The sequence below is a fragment of the Poecilia mexicana genome, unplaced genomic scaffold (genome assembly GCF_051168715.1).
Source record: "Poecilia mexicana isolate PSO_F unplaced genomic scaffold, ASM5116871v1 scaffold_2, whole genome shotgun sequence".
Lineage (NCBI taxonomy): Eukaryota > Metazoa > Chordata > Actinopteri > Cyprinodontiformes > Poeciliidae > Poecilia > Poecilia mexicana.
The window spans coordinates 8,328,927-8,348,008 of record NW_028263371.1 but is presented as its reverse complement, the minus strand read 5'-3'; the positions used below and the strand labels follow the sequence as shown (position 1 = coordinate 8,348,008).

Here is a 19,082-nt window from a genome sequence, read left to right as displayed (position 1 = left end):
CGGTACACTACTAATAATCCGCCTGTGTGAAATATTTTTGAGTGAAATTTGTTTCTTGACCGATAAAGAGGAGTGATAAACAAAAATACACAGTTTATTCGTCATAAATAAACATGTTGTTCTATCAGATAGTAACTCTGACCAGAGGTGTTTTCACATCTGATAACCTGGTAGACTGGGTTGGACTGGGGACTAAAATTGCAACATTTGTTACATTTTCAGCCGGTGCAGGTGGCTTCAACACGTTTGTCAAACAAACCAAAAACTTTGAACATGTTGTTCACCTCCTCGCCTGTGGCGGCGCTGCGCCAAGAACTACTGAAGGAAACAACACAAAAGTCTCTGAACAAGACGACAAGCACAACTTCCTTCTTCTCAAAATGTAAACAAAAATGAAGTTTTAGCAGCTGTAGTATTTCTCTTCTGCCTTTGGTTGGAGACCACGCGCCTTTTCTTATGCTAGCGCTAGACTTATGCGTTTGTTTATGTTGCGTTTACCCAGAATGCACAGTCCGCTTCCCGCCTTTGGAGCGGTCTCCGGTCCGCTTACGTCGGCATGTGCGTTCAAACTGCACCAGAGTTCACATTTATCAAAAAGAAACCTAAGTTTGTAGGCGGATCAGATCGCACATTCACACCTCTCCAAACAAACCGGGCTTTCTAGGCAAACAAACTAGAGTTCGATGAAAACGGTCTAAACAGGACTGGTGTGAGTGCACTCCTAAAATCTGTTTCACATAGAAATCCCAAATTGCCACCCGCTACCTCTATTTTCCAGGTATATACTCTTTTGACTTCTTTTTAAATAAACCTTCAATGCAAACACAACAGCTTATGCGTAAACTTCTGTACCGTTTCTGAAACAGGGTCCATTTTGGCCTTGGATTATTTTGGACATGGTGTTGACATTAGCCTCAGGGTCCAACTGGATTTAAGCTAAATTACTGACTGCAGGTAAGATATCAGCCTCATAACAGAACCTCACTCCCTTTAACTACCAAGAAACAAAGTGATATGAAACGGGTAAACGGATGGATAATACATGTTCGGTTTACAGGTAGAAACTGGCAACATGCACAGATGAAATCAAGGTATGAATTGGCAAAGGGGGCAAATCGACCAAGATTCCACAGTAGCTGTATAAAGTAGCATTTATTTATCCACTCTAAAATGTACATAACTATATTTTCTAATTCGTCATGTGCTATCCAGGGTTTCTGAAAAGAACATCAGCATCATCATTTTTTTTATTATCCCCCGATTAATTAATAACAAAAATGTCGATCATTTCTCTGAATGCCTCCATCTCTCTTTGTGCACACAAACAGAAAAACAGGAACATTTATTTCACATGTTTACTTGAACTTCAATAGCAATACAAGACAATCAGAACACTTGAGGTCGATATGTACAAGGATCTCAGGAGGGGTTTGCAGAAAATCTCTGAGGTTTTACACAATCTCCGGCTCTGCGGTCAGCGAGTTCCTCCACGGGGCAGTTCGTGGCAACTCTGGGGGGCGGGGGGAACAAAAGTTTTTTGGTCTTGATGTGAAATGGGTCGAGTCGAAATCAGGAGGAGGAGAGAGACGGACAGCTCCTCCAGTCGGTATTGATAAAATGCTTCAATGTGATACATTAAATATACAATAATGTATTATATACACATACTTTCTCTGTCATACGCACATATACCCATCCTTACAGACACACATGCTCATCAAGCTATGCACACTCACTCGCATGTACGCATCAGCACGTCCTCCTACAGTATGTAGCCTTGCAAAGCCACTATAAAGTCATGCATGAGTTCTTTGAAAGGATTTCTTTTCTTTTTTTTTGGCAACACACAAGTGCTTCTTTGACACACTGTTTGCTACAGGGAGGGGCAACACCCAGCCAATGAAGCAAAACCTAGGCGACGAGGACGGATTAAGGAAAGCACCAATGATATGGGAAGACACAAGGGATTTTCGGGAAAGACAGAAGAGGGGAGCAGCAGGAGGAGAAGCAGCTATAAATGGATCACAGTCGTACAAAAGTAACAAAACACGGGAAAAGTGGGGGAGTCTCGTGGTGATCGGGGTGTAGAAGCAGGGAGGAGCCATCATGTAAAATGCCAGAATTGTTAGAGAAGTCCAACATTGTTATTATTCTAAAGCATAATCTTGGTTTCCATCTTTTTGTTCTTCACTTTGTTGAAATTGTCACCATCCTCCTCCTCTTCCTCCTCCTCCCTGGTATCTATACCCCAATCACCACCGCCCTAGTCACAGGCTCGTCACCCGCTGCATCTGTCCGTCGTCTCCCTCAGAAGTGGGCTCTGCCGCGTACCCTGTCTCTCCGTTTGAAGCTAGCGGCGGGGGCTGGTAGAAGGTCTGCAAGTGATTGGGCCGCGGGCCTAACGGCGGGCGCCCCAGGCTGTAGGGCAGCTCCAGAGTGGGCCGCTGGGGCTGATGCCCGCTGGTAGGGCTGACTTCTTCTGGGCCTTCGGGGCTGCTGTCTGGGTACATGTGAGTCGGCGGAGAGGTGCGGGTGTAAAAGCGGGGAGGGGAGCCGCTGCGGCTGTACACCTGCGGAGAGTGGCGGGAGTAGAGTTTACCCGGCGGCGAGTTGTCTTCTTGTGGCGCGAAGATGTTTGTCGGCGGAGAGTTTCGGGAGAAGATGTTCAGCGGCGGCGAGCGGCGGTCTCCGGGGTACAGAGGGGAAGGGTTCGAATCCCGTGTGTAGATGGGCGAGGAGTCTGGGTCCAAGTCGAGATCGGGCGTTAAAGGTAGGGTGAAGCTGTCTGAATCCTGACGCTCGCCTTGATACCGCAGAGACCCTCTGTCTTTCCCCCTGATCCTCCCGTCTAGGCCTCCATCTTTGTTTTCGAATGAGAAAGACTCTTCCCTGTCCAAATCTATCCCACCTCTCCAAACATCCAGCGCTCTGTCCTTCTGTTTCTCGCTCTCTCGTTCGATCCCTGCCCTCCACCCATCTCTGTCCTTCAGGAAAAAGGATTCGTCCGACCCTCTTTCTACCTCACTTCTCCAACCGTCCATCCCAAAGTCTTTCTTCTGAGTGATAAAAGTTTCTCCCTGCTCCGTCTCCCCTGCTCGCCACAGCTCGAGTCGTCCATCTCTCTTCTCGAGCATTTTAGATTCCTCCCTGCCTCTCTCAATGCCGGACCTCCACTCATCCATCGCGCCGTCTCGCTTATGAGAGGTGAAAGACTCGTCTCGTCCCCTTTCGGTTCCTCCTCTCCAGTCGTCAGACATTCCGTCTCTTTTCAGCAGAAATGTCTCCTCCTTTTCCCTGTCCTGGCCACCTCTCCATGCCTCTACAACCGCTTCTCTCTGCTTCATAAGCAGTGGCTCTTCCAGAGCCTTGTACAGCGACTCTGGCTCCTGTGGTGGTGGGGGAGGAGGCGGAGGGAGAGGTCTGTCTCGGTAGCGATCCCTGTCTCGCTCTCTGTCCCTCTCCCTGTCTCGTTCTGTCCCTCCAGTAGACTCCACCGTGCTGCGGTGGCGGGACAAGGTACCCGGGGTGCGGCTTAGGGTGGCGTAAGGCCGAGCTTGGACGTCCGGTGGTCGAGCCGGCTGCCTTTCCTGGTGTCCACGCCTGCCCAGAGTACCTTGCAGCTGTGAGCGGTCTCCGTCTTTGAGTAACTCCTGGGTGTCGGAATCTCCAGAAATGCGTCCGTGTGACCAGCCGTCTTGCAAGCGAGGCGTGGTGCCGTGCTCTTGGCCCCGTGTGGCGGCGTTTGCCTCGGTGTCCTGTGTGGGCGGCCTTGCATGCGCCCAGCCCTCTTGGGCGTTCTGCCGGGAGCTCGGCTGCACCGTGGCAGACCAGCCCTCTTGCGAGGGCTGCGGGTGGCGGGTCAACGTAGCGGTGTGAGTAAGAGCTGGCCTCTCATGGTGATGCGGCCTCGCCAGGCTCCCGTAGCGCTCGGGCGGAACGGGCATGGGGACGGAGGGCCGCAGGTTGCTCTGGACCAGCTCCGAGATGATCATCTTCTCCAGAGCCGCCGCGTCGGACAGGTTACGACGCATTCCGGCTCCGCTGTTGAGGTCTGTAGAGCTGTGCGGTGTGAGGAGCCCCGGTGAGATGTCATCACCTCCAAGCCCAACGCCCCCCTCCCTGAGTAGGTCAGCGCTGCCCACTACTCCTGCTCGGGACCCGGGCGTTGTACCCAGACCGTGAAGGGTGAAGGTGTTGGGGGTGTAGCCTCCATTGAGACAAACACTGTCCAATGCACAGGATTCCTGGCTCTGCGACACTCCACCCTCTGTGAGGAGAAATAAAGATATTAAAGTTTAAAAAAAAGACAGAGAAGACTGAAACAAAGACGGAAAGGCACATAATGAATGAATGAATGAATGAATGGATACAGATTGGAGTTCATATGTCGCTGAAGGTGGAGGGTTACCAGGAGGACTTAGGAGATAAACAAGCTGTTCCTTAATGAAATGTCTGCTCATGTTGCCACATGGAGAGGTGTAAGTTATGCCTTCACAGCACCTTGCAAAAGTATTTCCACCACTTCAACATTTTCCCACATTGTCACATTACAACCTCCACTGCATTTTATTGAGATTCTAAGTGAATAACCGTCACAATTTTTTTGAAACATGTTCTCATCTGTCCTGAATTAATACTTTGCGGAGCCCCATGTTGCCGCTGTTTTGGGCTGTGACTCTACCATCTATGCTCCTTAATTTTGCTAAACAGCTCAAGGTTAGTTGGCTTTTTAAATCTTGTCATAGATTTTCAGTCAGATTCAGGTCTGGACCTTGATCGGAACAATCACACACATTAACATGTTTTGTTTTAAGCTATTCCACTGAAGGCCGTCGCTGTACATTGAGCGTCTTTTTCAGCTTCCCAAAACTTTACTTCCAGTATTACCCTGTATTTTTGTATTTCGCTCCAACTTCCTATCAACCCTGACCAGCTCTCCTGACCCAATGTTTCTTTAAAGAGCAAAAAGGTCCATTTTGGACAAACAACTTCTACACGTTTGTTGTTTAGTTGGGTGGCCATATCTTCTACTTTCGCAGGACAGGCTGAGCGTGACAAAATGTTGGGACGAAAAAGAAGCATGAATAATTTTGCAAGAAGACTGCATGGTTTGTGCATATTCACTTTCTGTGGCTGTTGCACTGAGAGTCCATGAATTGAAAAAAAAAATGGTGCTCAATGACTTAAAGGAGCACAAAAGGAAAGAGGTCATACTCTGTTTGTTTCTGAAGGTTCCTACTGGTCCACGTAAAGACACGGAGACAGAGAAGGAAAGCGTGAAAAACATTTATAAACGACAAAAAACATTTAAAGGAAAAAGAAAAAGGAAATTGACCAAAAAAAAAGTCATTTTTCTCACACTGAAATAAACTAAAAGCTTTATAAATAAACATGATGAACAAAAACAAGCACACAAATAGTTGTACATTACAAATTAAGTTACATTACACATAAAATTATCTGTAGCCACTCTTTCAGGTTTACTTGGAGTTTTTAAGCTTTTAACCTCTAACTTTCATATTGAATATTATTGTCTAACCTTGGGATTTGTTGAAGTTAAATTTATATACTTTGATTACAGCTGCATTGGATCAGCAAAAGGTGATAAACAGATCAGTCTGTTGCCTTTTATCATTTTTTCGGCCATGTTTTTAGGACCGGCGGCCTGATGGGACTGGTGGTAGCGTGAGCTCGCTAATGAATGTCGACGTTGGAGCGCGGCTGTGCTTGACACGCCAGTGCACCAGCTTTGCTTTTTAGGATTTGTAATAGTAGCTGTGTGTCCAACATCCAGTCAGCTCTAATGGAAATTTGCAATTATCTGCCAGGCCAATTATAATTACAGCCTGATTTTTACACATATAATCTAAAAGAATGTGACCAAAAAAAAAACAAGAAAAAAAAAGAAGTGCAAATAGTTTTCCATAGCATTATTATTTAGATTTAGCAGCTTTGCATGTCCTTAAGTTTGATATATCCCTAATTTCACAAAATGATACTGATACATTTTAATGTCAAAAACATGTTCTTTAACTTACAATGTTGAATCCTTACACTCCTACATAATATTAGTTTATTTTAATATTTTGAAAATACTGAAAAGTGTAATTTTTTTTTCTGGAATCTTCCCCAGTAGAGACAAAATTAACTTTTGTCCCATGAAACATTCAAGTCTGGAGTTGAGTAATAATTTAATGTGACTCTGAGCATACGCTGAACAATCAAAATATTCTATAAGAATATTTGTTTTCTTAGATATACCAGTAAAAATAGGAAGATCTCATGTGATTCAATGGGACGTACCAGTGGAGGTGAAGGGCTGATTGTATCCCTGCGCCAGCATCGTGTCGTAGGGAGAAGCTCCTGCATGAGTCTGCAGCATTTGGTTTGTCAGGAAATGGTTTCCCAGAGCAGCTGAAGGAGAGAGAGGAAAACAAAATGTTTTTTTTTCTCTCTCTTTTCACAGCAGGCTGAAAGCAGAGCTAATTCCCCCAAACCTCACCTCTGTTAAGAGTCGGAGTATTGTTAACATCTGCGGCGATGAAGGAGGACTCGGTCTGCCTGCGAACCGTGTCGTTCCACATCCTCCTGATGCGGCTCTAGAGTGGAAAATTAGCTCGCGGTTAAACAGTGGCTGGGGGTCGAACAGACTCGGCAGCAGGTAAAAACAAACGCATCGCCGCGTTTCACCTGTCTGTTCGCCGTAGCTCTCCGGCTCTGGCTGCTGGTGTAGCGGCTGTTGGAGCGAAGCGCCGCGCCTTTCACCGAGTCCGGAGAGCTGGAGGAGGACGTGGCGCAGCACTGGGAGAGACGCAGGCATCGGCCGTAGTCCTTCTGACCCTAAGCCCCCCACCGTTTACGCAAAACAGAGCGTTTAGTCGCAGAGAAACGGACGTGTATAATTGCATAACGGCTCCTGGATGCTGACCTTTCTGGCGAGCGTGCAGTGGAGGATGGTGATGAGGAGGGCCTGGGCCGTGTTGAGGGAGGTGAAGAGGTAAGCCAGCAGGAGAGACGGACCCGACAGGAACATCAAGCCCGAGGACCAGGTGACGCTCAGCAGGAAGAGGAGCGTCAGGGAGCCCACGGCCCAGGCCCTGCAGGCCAGGCAGCAAGGTCACACAAGAGGCAGGGAGGATATTTTATTTTACTTTTTTGTTTGTTTCTTTGTTTGACAAATTAAAGACAGTGGTGATGGAGATCGAGAGAGCCTGCAAAAAACTTAAATGTGGAGCAGAACAACAGGAGTAAAGATTATTGTTCGCGTCTAAATCTGAATCTGATCTGTGGGAAGAGTTGGAAATGTACACAGACCCTACCAATGGCATGTGGCTGAGTTTGAGCCCAAACTCAGCCAATATTTGCAAATATGAAATAGCAAAAACATAATTTGGTAAAGCCTTTGCTAAAAAACTTACAGTGGTTCTACACAGTGTTAACTCAGGCCGGGTGAATGCAAACATATGACACTTTGTGTGCAAAAAACTATCTGTGCACTGCTTCTGTTGGTCTGATACACAGAGTCTCCAGAAAATACATTACGTTTTGTGGCTGAGGAGAAAAAACAAAGAATGGATTTTGCAAAAACTTCAATAAACGACAGCATGCTTTTTTAAAATGATTTTTCATTTAGTCCTTTAAAGCAATCAATTTTTTAAAGAGAACAGCACAAGAAAATCTCTGAATTTCAGATCTGTTCGGCTTTTTCCACATCATCAGTGGACGCCACCTCAGAAACGTTTCACCTTCCTGGTTTGTGTTACGTTTTAATGACAAAACACATGGAGGAGATGGCGACCTGAAACTGATTATACCTCTTGTTTGAGGTTTCAGCTGCGTTCCTGTCCACATTAACTGTTTTTTATTTTTTTTATTTTAGTTTGTCAAAGAGACAGACATACGTTTTTGTCTATCAGCACGAGTCGACATTAAACTTCACAGCGGGGTTTTGAAACTTTTTAACGTTTCTTGAATTCTGTTTTCCTGCAGAGCTTTAGCTTGAACAAAACAAACGTTACAAAGACTATCACACGTATGACTCAATACCTTCTGGAATAAATCCACCTATGAAATGTTCACAGTAATAAGATTTCCTGTTGCTGTTCCGAAAACTTTTCCACACTTTCTCTTTTTTATTATTTCCTCTGCGGATGTTCGGCTCTGCGTGTAATTCACAACGAATCTAAACCTTAAACAAAAATGTTCCTGAGTTTTTCTCTGAACAGTTCTGTAAAAGCAAAGCAGGAACCCCACAGGGAGACACAGGGCAAGCTCAACCAAAGGTGATGGACAAAGCTCACACACGCACACACGCACGCATGCACGCACACACACACACGCACACACGCACGCATGCACACACGCACGCACGCACGCACGCACGCACGCACACACATATTCCCGGTTATGTGCAGAAAGTTGATTATTTCATATTTCGTCTCTTTTCAACATCCAGGTGACGCTGATTTCAAAACTTCAGAGACTTTTTGTCAATTTTAACTTGAAAACCATAAAATTTTCTGACTTCACACAAAAAAAAGGGGAAAAAAAAGAAAAAAGGTGGCGCTGTAGAAGCTCGACACGCCGTGAATTCTTCAAACATTGAAAACGATTTAAACTCATTCAGACACCGTGATCTTTATTCAAACATGAAAAACAGCACGAGGCCGTCTGACTGACCGGAGGTTGTCGTGGCGACTGGAGTCGGGCTTGAGTGCAGCGGTGCTGTGCATCTTGTGTAAGGTCATCACCAAGACGACCAGGTTCAACTGAGGCAAACGAGCAAAGACAGATGTGTTGTTTAATGACATTAGTCAGAGAGACGCTGAAAGAGAAGCTGAACATTTGCAAAAAAATTAAAAACTTTTTTTCTCCCTCTAAAACAACAACATTTCATTGTAATATTTCAAAGTGGTGTTCATCCATTTTTCAGGTTTTCTGAAACCTTTCAAAGTTTTCGTTTGGACCTTGGCTGCTTTCTCAATCATTTTTTCATCTAGTCTTTGTTCTTGACAGCGGCAGCATATTGCACAGAACAATCTTTAAAAAACAAACTGGAGAAAAGAAGTGTCGCACGTTAAAAAACATTTTGTTTTAAAAACCGTCTTCTGCTGACAGAGTTTCTGCCAACTGTCTGTTCTTAAAACTCCACACATGCCCTGACTCAGACTTCAACGTTTTTGCAACATGCATTTGACATTTGAGCAGCAAAACATTTTATTATTACCTCACGATCTTCCACTTTGTATACCCCACAAATCATGAAACAATGCAACGCTCATTAGTTTCTCATTCTGCAGCCACAACTGGCTATTGTATAACTTATTGTACTGTGGAACTGAGATCATCTGTTACCACGACGTCTGATTTAAGATACTTTCACTTCAGTTATAAGCTGAAAACCATTTGACTATGAACATTTTTGATAAGTGCCACCAGTCCAGTCTAAAACAAAACCCTGATGGTAGAGATAACGTCTGACGTTTTGGAAACAAGAAATAAAGAAACGGGAGATAACTGAACAATATTTGCACGACACAATGCAGCAGAACCCACCGTAATGATGACGGCTACAGGTCCGAGGAAACTCCAGATGAAGTAGTTATCTGTGCGCAGCCAGCACCTGTAACAGCACCAACACCCGGAGAAATAATAAGCACGTTGACGTTAGACAGCAGGAAAAAAAGCAGTACATAAAAAATGGATAGATCTTCTCACGCAACTGCAATAGATTAAAAAAAAAAAGTCAATTTGACTATTTCAGTAAAATATTTTCCACAATTCTGAGGGGAGAAGATGGGAATTGGGAGAAGCAACCAATAAGATCACAAAGCATGTTCTTTAGTTACCCTTTGTTATTTATTCTTTTTTTTTTCTGGCTTGTTTTTCTTTTTTTTTCTTTCCCACTTTTACTCAAAATATGTGTGTCGCTAGATTAATTAAAACAAGGAATATTAGGGAAAAAAAGGCATGTAGAGAGGAAATAATAATTGGAAAATAACCGCCAAGAAGAAAATAAAAAAAAAAAGCATATCCCACTTGCATTTTGTGTCGTGACATCGCTTGTTTATGTTGTGTTTTGTCTTCGTCTGAAATGTGCGCATTTTAACTTATTTTTTCCCCCTCTCACACTTTGTTCATTTTTATTGTTGCTTTTTCTCTCTGCTTATCTAATTGGTTATTTTGCAGACCAAAACTTCCGTCTGCTATCCTGTATTGGTTGTTTTGTGTGCACTAGTTGGTGACTTAACCAAGAAAAAAAAAAAAAAAAGACAGTAGGGAAAACAGAGCGACTCCCCACATTCATCAACTTACGCCGTTTTTGAACCGTATCCTCTAAAGTCGATGGCCGCCGACACGGCCACCACCAGCCCGGGCACGGAGTAGCCGCAGAGGTAAAAGTACTTCCTCCTGGAGTTGCGTCCCTCAAACACCTCCCTCTGCAGAAGGTACAGCTCCACTGCCTCCAGGCACAACCAGCAGAACACAGACAGCAGCGAAAAGTGCAGCAGGCCGGCGGTGATGGAGCAGAGGACCTGAAAACGGGAGAGCAAAATGAGCAACCACAAAAAAAAAAAAAAAAAAATTCAAGCTGATTTGTCTGATATCAAAGTACTGACCGTGTACTTGGTCTTGTTGGCGCCGATAAGGAAGATGAGCTCCGTGATGAGCAGGTTGGCCCACAGGTTGCAGTGGATGGTGCTGTGGTCAGTGTGCCACGGCGCCCCCTGGCAGCAGAGGGTGATAAGGCAGGTAGCCAAACACACAAGAGCGACGGCGATGCCGACCCAGGAAACCACGTAGACCAGAAGCTCCTCCACACCGGCGCCGAACTGAGAAGCAAATGTCACAGCGGGGCGTCGATTGACGTTTGGAAAAACAACAAGAACGAACGAATGCAGAGGCAGAGCGTTGGTGCAGATCCTAAAGCGGATGTGGATGTATTGTGTAGTGTGTGTGCGTGTGTGTGTGTATGTTTGTTACATAACGTCTATTTATGTGAATAAATCACAGCTAATGAAGAGAACATCTTGCAGGGAACACTTAATTTGATTTCATGGCAGGACAAAATATCCTGCTGCATGTCTGCAGCAGCATCCAACGCCTACTCTGCGTCTGATTTCCTCCTTTGTTTAGAGACCACAGTGTCAGTCTGAGCTCTCTGAGTAAGAGGAAGAAATAAGGCAAAATTTGGCACATGGCTACTTGAATCAACAGCAGTGACACGTTTTATAATCAACTGTTCTAACACACGTAAATAAATAAATAAATAAAAAAGAACCTGACGTGCTTTATTAATATTGGCAAACAACAGCTTTTAAGTGTAGAGATCAAACCTAACTCAAATTTAGAGACAAAATTAATTGCCCACACTGGATTGTGTAAAAATAAAACTTTAAATCAGTTCCTCTCTTATTTCCGGACTGTAACGATGTCTACAGCAAGACCAGACCAGACGCGACATTGAATTCATGAGAACGAGACGCTACGCTTCAGGAACGCCCTCGTTCTGCTTTTATATATATATATATATACATACATACATACATACATACATACATACATACATACATACATACATACATACATACATACATACATATATTTATATATATATATATATATATATATTGATTTTGCTACAAACTCAACAAACTGATGTCTGATGTTAATCTGCTGCTATTTATTGCTCCAGGTCGGAACCGAATGCAGTCAAATAAATATTTTAGATCTTTTATTACCACTTCCTGAGGAGGAGCCCAGCTGACGCTGACTAACTGACGCTCATGAGGCAGCAGGCGCCTCAACGAGAAACATTGTGATGTTTTAGTTGTGCGTTCACGCCAGGAAACTCCAAAGCAGACTTTGTTTGTCTTTTTTTTCTTCCGGGTGCAGTTTGCATTCATTTTCATGCTTCTTTTGCAGCAGAACCACAAAACCAAGCAGATGACCGTCGTTCCTCCTGTTGGACGGAAGTGACGGAAAGGCAACAAACGTGGAAGACCCACTTGCTGCATTTCTGCTCTGCACGTTTTTTTTGTTGTTGTTGCTGTTTTCACAACCGCGGCAACGTTTTAAATGTCAAGAGCGCCTCGTGCGACGCAGGTTTCCCAATGTGATATTTCTCATTTCGGAGCAGCGTCAGCGGATGCTGCTGCGAGCCGAACGAGACGAGGAGCTCCTGACCCACAACGTGCTGCCAGCACTGAGCAGAGCGCGGCACATCGGGCCTGATTTCAGTTCAGTCGGCGCAGCAGAAGCAGCGTTCCGGAAGTGGAAGCTGCACACCAGGGTTCGTTTGGAGGTTAACCGAAACCACCTCGAACAGCGGGTGTCATTCCGGTTGATTGTCCCGCGCCGGGATTCGCTTCAGTGAACGGACAAAAGGTCCAGAACAAGGCGGGAAACGAGCTCTGGTCCGTTTAAAGCGCATCAAAATGTACCAGGTGTGAAGAGACCCTTGAAATCACAAAATCTCATACAATGATGTCTTGTTACACCTCTGTTTATTTCACTTGTACAACCTAATAGTAAGAATTTTAGAATGAGCCAACCTTTAAGTACATTTAAACCCCATTTCATGAAAAGAAAAACAACTGGAAGCTACTAACAGACTCCTGTTTGTCGCACCAGCATGCCTGGTGAGGAGGACGCTGAGGGTGCCATGTTGGGGGTCTCCATGTCGGTATGGTAACCACTAGATGTTTTCTTAATGCCTAATGATCATTTAGGGAAAAGCACTTCATGTCCACTGTTAAGTACATTGGACAGGTTTTGTCTGCCAAAGGCCCTGGGAATCTTACTGCGTGGCAACATCAACTCTTTCAAACAGTCTCAAGTAAAAATCTGGCAGCTTCTGCCAGAAAACTGAAAGTAATCGCTGGGTCTTTCTGCTGGATGACTTAATCAAAACAAAAATCATTAACCACCAAATCAGCCATCCTTTAATGGCTGTCTGCGTTACACGGCCTAAATCCTTGCTGCTCGTCTCTACCGGAAGCCCAACAAACTCGTCCGTGTCTAAAGCTGTATCCAGCGCTGTCGTGTACAGATGTGCAACTTACGACTGGTTGCTGGTAAGTCATGAGGACCGCGTAGCTGGACAGATGGTTGCACGCACAAGTCGTGTGCGTGTTGTTTGTGTGCAGCAGGCGGCAGCCCTGCGTGGACCACCTGCCGCTCCCAGAAACCCCCGAAGCGTTCCAGAAAGAACAGTTGGGACCAAAGTGATTTTCCAGCTGTGGACGAAAACAAGAACATGGCCGAGTGTCCCGTGAGAGGCTCTGAAGGAAACTCAGGAACCAAACAGGAGGGATTTGCTCTATCTAAATGTTAATGTGGATGCAAACAAACATACCTGGAGATGTCTGAGAGTGAAGATCACGGGCGCTGTGAGGTACACCCGGTTGGTGCCTCTGTGCACCGAGGCAGAGATGACGTGGGAGTTGACCACCAGGCTCCTGCGCCGGGGCTCCTGGCCCTGGGAAAGTCCCAGTCCCAGACGTAAAGTTGAGTTCTGGGTGGTGAGGAAGGGGCCCAGGTTCTTGAAGAGGGAAAGGACCAACTTCACCTGACCTGCAAAAGCAAAGCCCGGGTGGGAAAATCAGGACTGAAACGATTAATCCAATCAATCATGATTAAAACCTCTCCGATTCATGGCCTGTTTCTGAGAAATATGGCTGAAAATAACATGCCCAAATGAATTGAATGTATCTCAAGAACTACAGAGTTTATTTTAATAGTTTTGGTATCAAAACAAAGGCAAGACCCTAGAGAATATGTAACAACTCTACAAACCACCCTGCCGGTTACTGAGGAAAGTAAATTAATATGATACACAGCAGAAATTAAGAAATAAAATCTATTTCCGCCTAAAAAAAAACAGTTCAATATATTAAAATTCCTTTCAAAGCAATGCAGATGAAATCCAAAGCATGTAGTAAACAACAGTACACAATCTGACCTTTTACTATGCCAAGTTTCATGAAAAAAGAGTTAATCTTATGAGTTATAGAGAGGTAGTACTTGATAAAAATCTAGGCGGACCTTCCAAATTAGCCATTTTGGCACAATTTGTGCCATTTGAATTTTCTCAGTTTTTTTTCTGTAGGTTCTGTTTCAATAATTTATTCTTATCATATAATAAATGATTATTTATCATAGATAAGTAATTACATATAATAATTGTTTTTGGGGGTTCCTTTGAAAAATCCACATTGCATTCATTCATAAAAAGAGAAAAAAATAGACAAATTGTAATAGTCTGAAAATGGAACAGATTAACTCACAATGACATTTCAAATAGAATTAAATAACAATGAAAATGTAAATAGAAATGAAAACTAATTTGTCAAAATGATATGATCACAGGTAAAAACTAATATATCTCACAATTACATTGCAATAACAATGCGCTCTGCACTCTGCGCGTAAAATCATGCAGTTCTCCATTCAGACGTTCAAAATTACGCTGGGCAGTTTCTCGGGAACCCATTGGCCAATTTTGATGATTGACACGTCTTTCGAACCGTCACAGCCAATAGAATCCGAGGGCGTTGACATTAATACGGAACCTAAAGCCATTCACCAATTACAGCGAGGAAAACGCATGTGACGTACATTGACGGAGTTCGCCTCTAGATTTTGTGTATGGTAGCTAGGAGACGGAAGAGGCTCTGGGCGGAGCCGAAAACAATGTGAGATGGACGCAGGGAAAATGGATTATCGGACGAAGTGGAAATATTTGCTCTAATAAGGATTATGACCACGAAACAGCAAAGATAGGACTGAATTTATGTTTTTAGCTTCGTGAAATTAGCTATTTCTTTTTTTCTTCTTCAGCTGCTGGTTCAGTGACTTTGCACGTAGCGTGGTGACTCTGGTATTGTTGGAAACGGCAGAGCTTCGGCTTTACTCTGATAGATAGTTTGTGGCCATTGGGAATCGTTGCTCTTTCATTGTTGCGTTTTTTACCGGATATGCCTCGTTAGCTTCTAATTGAGTTTCTTTTTATCAAGATGCTTAGTGTTCAAGCTGGGTGTTGTTGAGGTAGAAAATATTGTTTCTATCATTTAGAAGAGCTTTTTCCCGATACGTGGATATGCAATATGCCTATATTGATAAATGTATAGCATGTGTTTTCAATTGATCTTGTTGCAGCAAGCGCTGGGTCCTCTAGCGAAGGAGGCCTTAATCGATTACTGAAACAATTACCAACTAATTTGATAATCAATTAATCGTTAACTGGAGTATGCAGACTCAAAAAGAACAACACTCTCAGAGCAGTAATCAAGCCAAAACTCTGCAAAAAATATATACATTTTGCATTTAAGATGAAAAGAATATCTGGTCTACCCAAAACTTTTACAAAGTGGCATTTTAGCTTCACCTGGTTCAAATTCTGTATCAGAAAAATCGATTTTTAAGCATCGTTTGCTATCCTGTTATTAATCAGTTACTTCAAAAAATAATCATCAAATCAGCCCAATGCTGTAAGTCAAACAGAAAGGGCTGAGCCTTTCATCGTGTTGAAGTTAGGAGTATACCTACAGATGCATCATTTGCATCAATAAATTATTTGTTTATTCTTTTAATGTACTTCTAATATTATATAAAAGAAGGCCTAAATGAAAAATCAGTGCCGATTTTTTATTCCTGATTAATCGTTAGAACAATTGATAGAATAATTGATTTCTAAAATAATCATTAGAAGGTGTATTTAAAGCAAATACGGATACCGAGACAAGTAATACTTCCACTAACCACCATGAACATTGGTTAATACTGGTTTCTCCCGGTGCCACTGACCGTTGTTGCTGTACTGCTGCAGAGCCTGCGCCGAGATCTGCAGGATGCTGTCGCTGTCATACGAGTGTGGAAATGTCAGGTCCTGTATGTCAGCCTCTGTATTTAGTACATACACTTCCAGATCTGTGAAATGACAAAACAAACAAACAAAACAAAAAAACAAGAATACACATGTTTGTGCATGAGTTCAGGATTCTTCCAAGTTGCATCGGGGGAGAAAAATATGCAGGCAAATGGAGAGTCAACGTGCCGACATTAGGCGCTCTGTCACTGAAACGGCCCTCGTAGAGATTGTTCGCCAGCAGAAACGCTCCCTTCTCGACGGCGTCCAGCAGCAGCGATGCCGAGCGGGACTGGTCAAGGCTGCTCATGTCTGCCCAGGACACCAGGGCTTCAGGACCCAGCAGGTTGTCGGCTATCTGAACCACAGCCTGACAAACACACACACACACACACGCACACACACACACAGAGAGTTATCTGTCAGTCGGTCTGCTCATCCGTCTGCGCAGAAGCAGAAGAAGTATTCACATTCTTTCTGTCGTGTTATAAACAACAAACTTCAGTGGATTCACATTGATGTTTAGGTGACAGACCTAAACATCAACATGTAAATGGGAAACAGAAGAAAAATTGAAATGCATTTGTCTTTACTTCCAGCCAGCCAACAGTTAACAAAACCGTGTTTTGCTCAGCTGGCTGCAGTTATTCTCTCAGATTATGTTTTAACAAGCTTTTCCCGCTCTTGTCTCATACACGTCTCAGCATGTTACGACTTACTCTTCCCATTAACAGATGATTGAACACCGGCTTTGTGCTTAAAAGATCATTTCATGTCCTATCCAGGGTTTAACTTCTCCACAGCTCGATCTCTGACCTGCCTGCCGCGTTGCTTGGTCTGGCAGCATGCTGTTTATTCTCAAATAAACCTCCACAGAACAGCTGGATTTCAATTCAGTTAAAGAATACTCAGGGCTCCCCGTGACGGTCTTGGTTTCATGAAGGATCCGTCTTTGCACCAGCATCTCCAGTGGTTCCAACAGAAAAGAACCAGCCTAATGTACAAGGGTGTGGAGCCTTTTTAGGTCTCCAGCTCAAAAGTGATCCGCCAGCTCGGCTTCCTGACCCTGTCTGATACGTTTGATGACTCCAGAGTCATCTGAATGTTTCTGCAGACGACAGAAGTCGGATTGTGCTGGAGGTCTGTGAGTTAAAAGGGCTGGTGAGAGTTCAGGACCCTGCGGTGCTCCGCCTGGTCGGACACTCAGTCCGTCAGTCTCACGAACTACGTCAAACTGAAGTTACTAGCAAAGTGATGTTCGAAGCCGTCTGACAATTTATTTAGGGTAATCAGACTAAAATTGATGTTTGTGACAGCGACCTGACAAATACCTATACCTCCATTCATCCACTCATCGGTCTCACCTGAACATACGCTTTGCACGTTCGCTCTCTCTTCTGCAGCTGAAAGCAGAAAAAAAAATTACAAGAACAATTAAACCTGCAATCGCTGACATTTCCCATCTCATTTCCACTAAAGGTCGCCCACGTTATAAATTTACCTTGTTGTAATTGCGTGCGGCTGACTCTTTGTTGGCTGGTCGCAGGGCCTGCAGCTGAGAGTCCAGGATGTCCAAGAGCTGCTCGATTAGCCGGACCGACATGCTGATGTCGCCGGCATAGATCCGGCCCCGGGTCAGGTTGACCAGCTCCCCGGCGATGTTGGCCGCGTTTTCGCCGCTCTTGATCTGGACGGAAGTCAGGAGGTGTTTGTGATGTCAAATGTTTTGACATTTAAAAGACAGAGAGATGGATAGAGAGAGAGAGAGGAAGAGAGAGAGCTGCGGGGTGTTTGCTCGGCGCATGTTTGTGTGTCTTTGCTCTCATCAGGGTGTGTGTGTGTGTGTGTGTGTGTGTGTGTGTGTGAGCTAGGCACCGACCTTCTGAGCGATTTGGCTGACCCAGGGAGAGGTGCAGTTGGAAAGGTCAGGCCCTCGGGAGTTCCAGCCCACCGGAGACGACATGCACTGATAGGAGGCGATTCCTGCGGCGGCAGAAAGGGGGAGACAAAGTCAAGAAAAACAGAAAGCAAAAAAAAAACACGAGGCCTTACGCACAAACACCAAACCCACATCTTCTCCTGTTTTCAAACTGGAACTCAATACATGTTAATAATAATAATAATACACAATGAATTAAATTGTTTCTGCATTCAATTTGAGATAATATGAGCCTGAACAACAAACAGAAACATTTTTAAATGTCTCCTGATCTGAGCCCACAGCCTGGATAAAAGTGTTTGATCTCTTGATTAACTACAAGAGCAGAAACCAGTGAGAAGCTGAAGGACAAGATCTGGACCGAATCCGGCTCCTGTGGCAAAGCAGCTGAACTTCCACCCCCTCTGCACTGGGATCAGACAGATTCCCAGTGTTAAAAGCAGAAGTTAGTGATTTGTATTTCCATCCTGGATGCTGTTTCGCTTTCAAACGGAACAATAATAATGGAAACGAGGCTCATGAAAAGGATTTGAAATACTGGGACAAGAGCAGGGCTGTAGCTAACAATTATTTTAGATATCAGTTCATTTATTGATTGTTCTGACGATTAATCAAATGATATGATTCAAACTCGGGCACGTTCTGCAGATTTTTCATTTAAGTGTTTATATTTTATATTAGAAATATGTTGAAAATAAGCAACTGGATTCCTGCTTTAAATAGGAAAATACAACAACACGTCCTTCCTGTGGCGTGAACGCAATCTTTCGTAAGAAATGTTGAAAAATCTTTCCAACATCAGCGTGTAAAAAGTGGAAAGGCCACAGAAAAAAAGGTGAAAACAGGATGTATCGACTTAACATCAATACATTGATAACTTTTAGATTAAACGGTTAATAATGGACGGCAAAAGGTGCTTAATAGGAGATTTGTTTTAATCAGAATTTGAACCTATTTACAAAGATTAAAATGCTAATTGTACATATCTTTTGTACAGTTATAATCACTGTGTGTTGTTCTTTCAACATGTTGTCTTTTTTGAGTCTGCATTCTCTAGTTAATGATTAACTGATCACTAAAATAGTTGATAATTATCCCAGTAATCAATTCATCGTGATTAACTGGAATAATCATTTTAGTCCTAGACGTGAGTTTGAATTGTTGACGTTATATTTAGAGTTTTGAAATAGTTCTAATTAGATTTACACATTTAGACTTTGTTGCCCTGAGAATAAATTATGAAACAAAACAACAAAGTTCAGCGTAAAACTGTGA

General features: G+C 43.8%; 1 protein-coding gene across 1 annotated transcript in view; it reads right to left on the bottom strand.

Moving 5' to 3' along the window:
• Positions 1-1,341: 1,341 nt before the first annotated feature.
• adgrl1b (adhesion G protein-coupled receptor L1b) overlaps positions 1,342-19,082 on the bottom strand; it is a 31,731-nt gene continuing 13,990 nt past the window's right edge. The window contains exons 9-24 of the mRNA XM_088010036.1: positions 17,748-17,851; positions 17,370-17,555; positions 17,233-17,271; positions 16,058-16,238; positions 15,808-15,930; positions 13,358-13,575; positions 13,065-13,238; positions 10,620-10,832; positions 10,315-10,535; positions 9,556-9,622; positions 8,680-8,768; positions 6,929-7,097; positions 6,691-6,840; positions 6,503-6,599; positions 6,304-6,414; positions 1,342-4,267 (exon numbers count right to left, since the gene is read on the bottom strand). Coding sequence (XP_087866162.1) covers positions 2,268-4,267; positions 6,304-6,414; positions 6,503-6,599; positions 6,691-6,840; positions 6,929-7,097; positions 8,680-8,768; positions 9,556-9,622; positions 10,315-10,535; positions 10,620-10,832; positions 13,065-13,238; positions 13,358-13,575; positions 15,808-15,930; positions 16,058-16,238; positions 17,233-17,271; positions 17,370-17,555; positions 17,748-17,851 — 4,142 coding nt within the window. The 3' untranslated portion in view covers positions 1,342-2,267. The remainder of the gene's footprint in view (positions 4,268-6,303; positions 6,415-6,502; positions 6,600-6,690; positions 6,841-6,928; positions 7,098-8,679; positions 8,769-9,555; positions 9,623-10,314; positions 10,536-10,619; positions 10,833-13,064; positions 13,239-13,357; positions 13,576-15,807; positions 15,931-16,057; positions 16,239-17,232; positions 17,272-17,369; positions 17,556-17,747; positions 17,852-19,082) is intronic.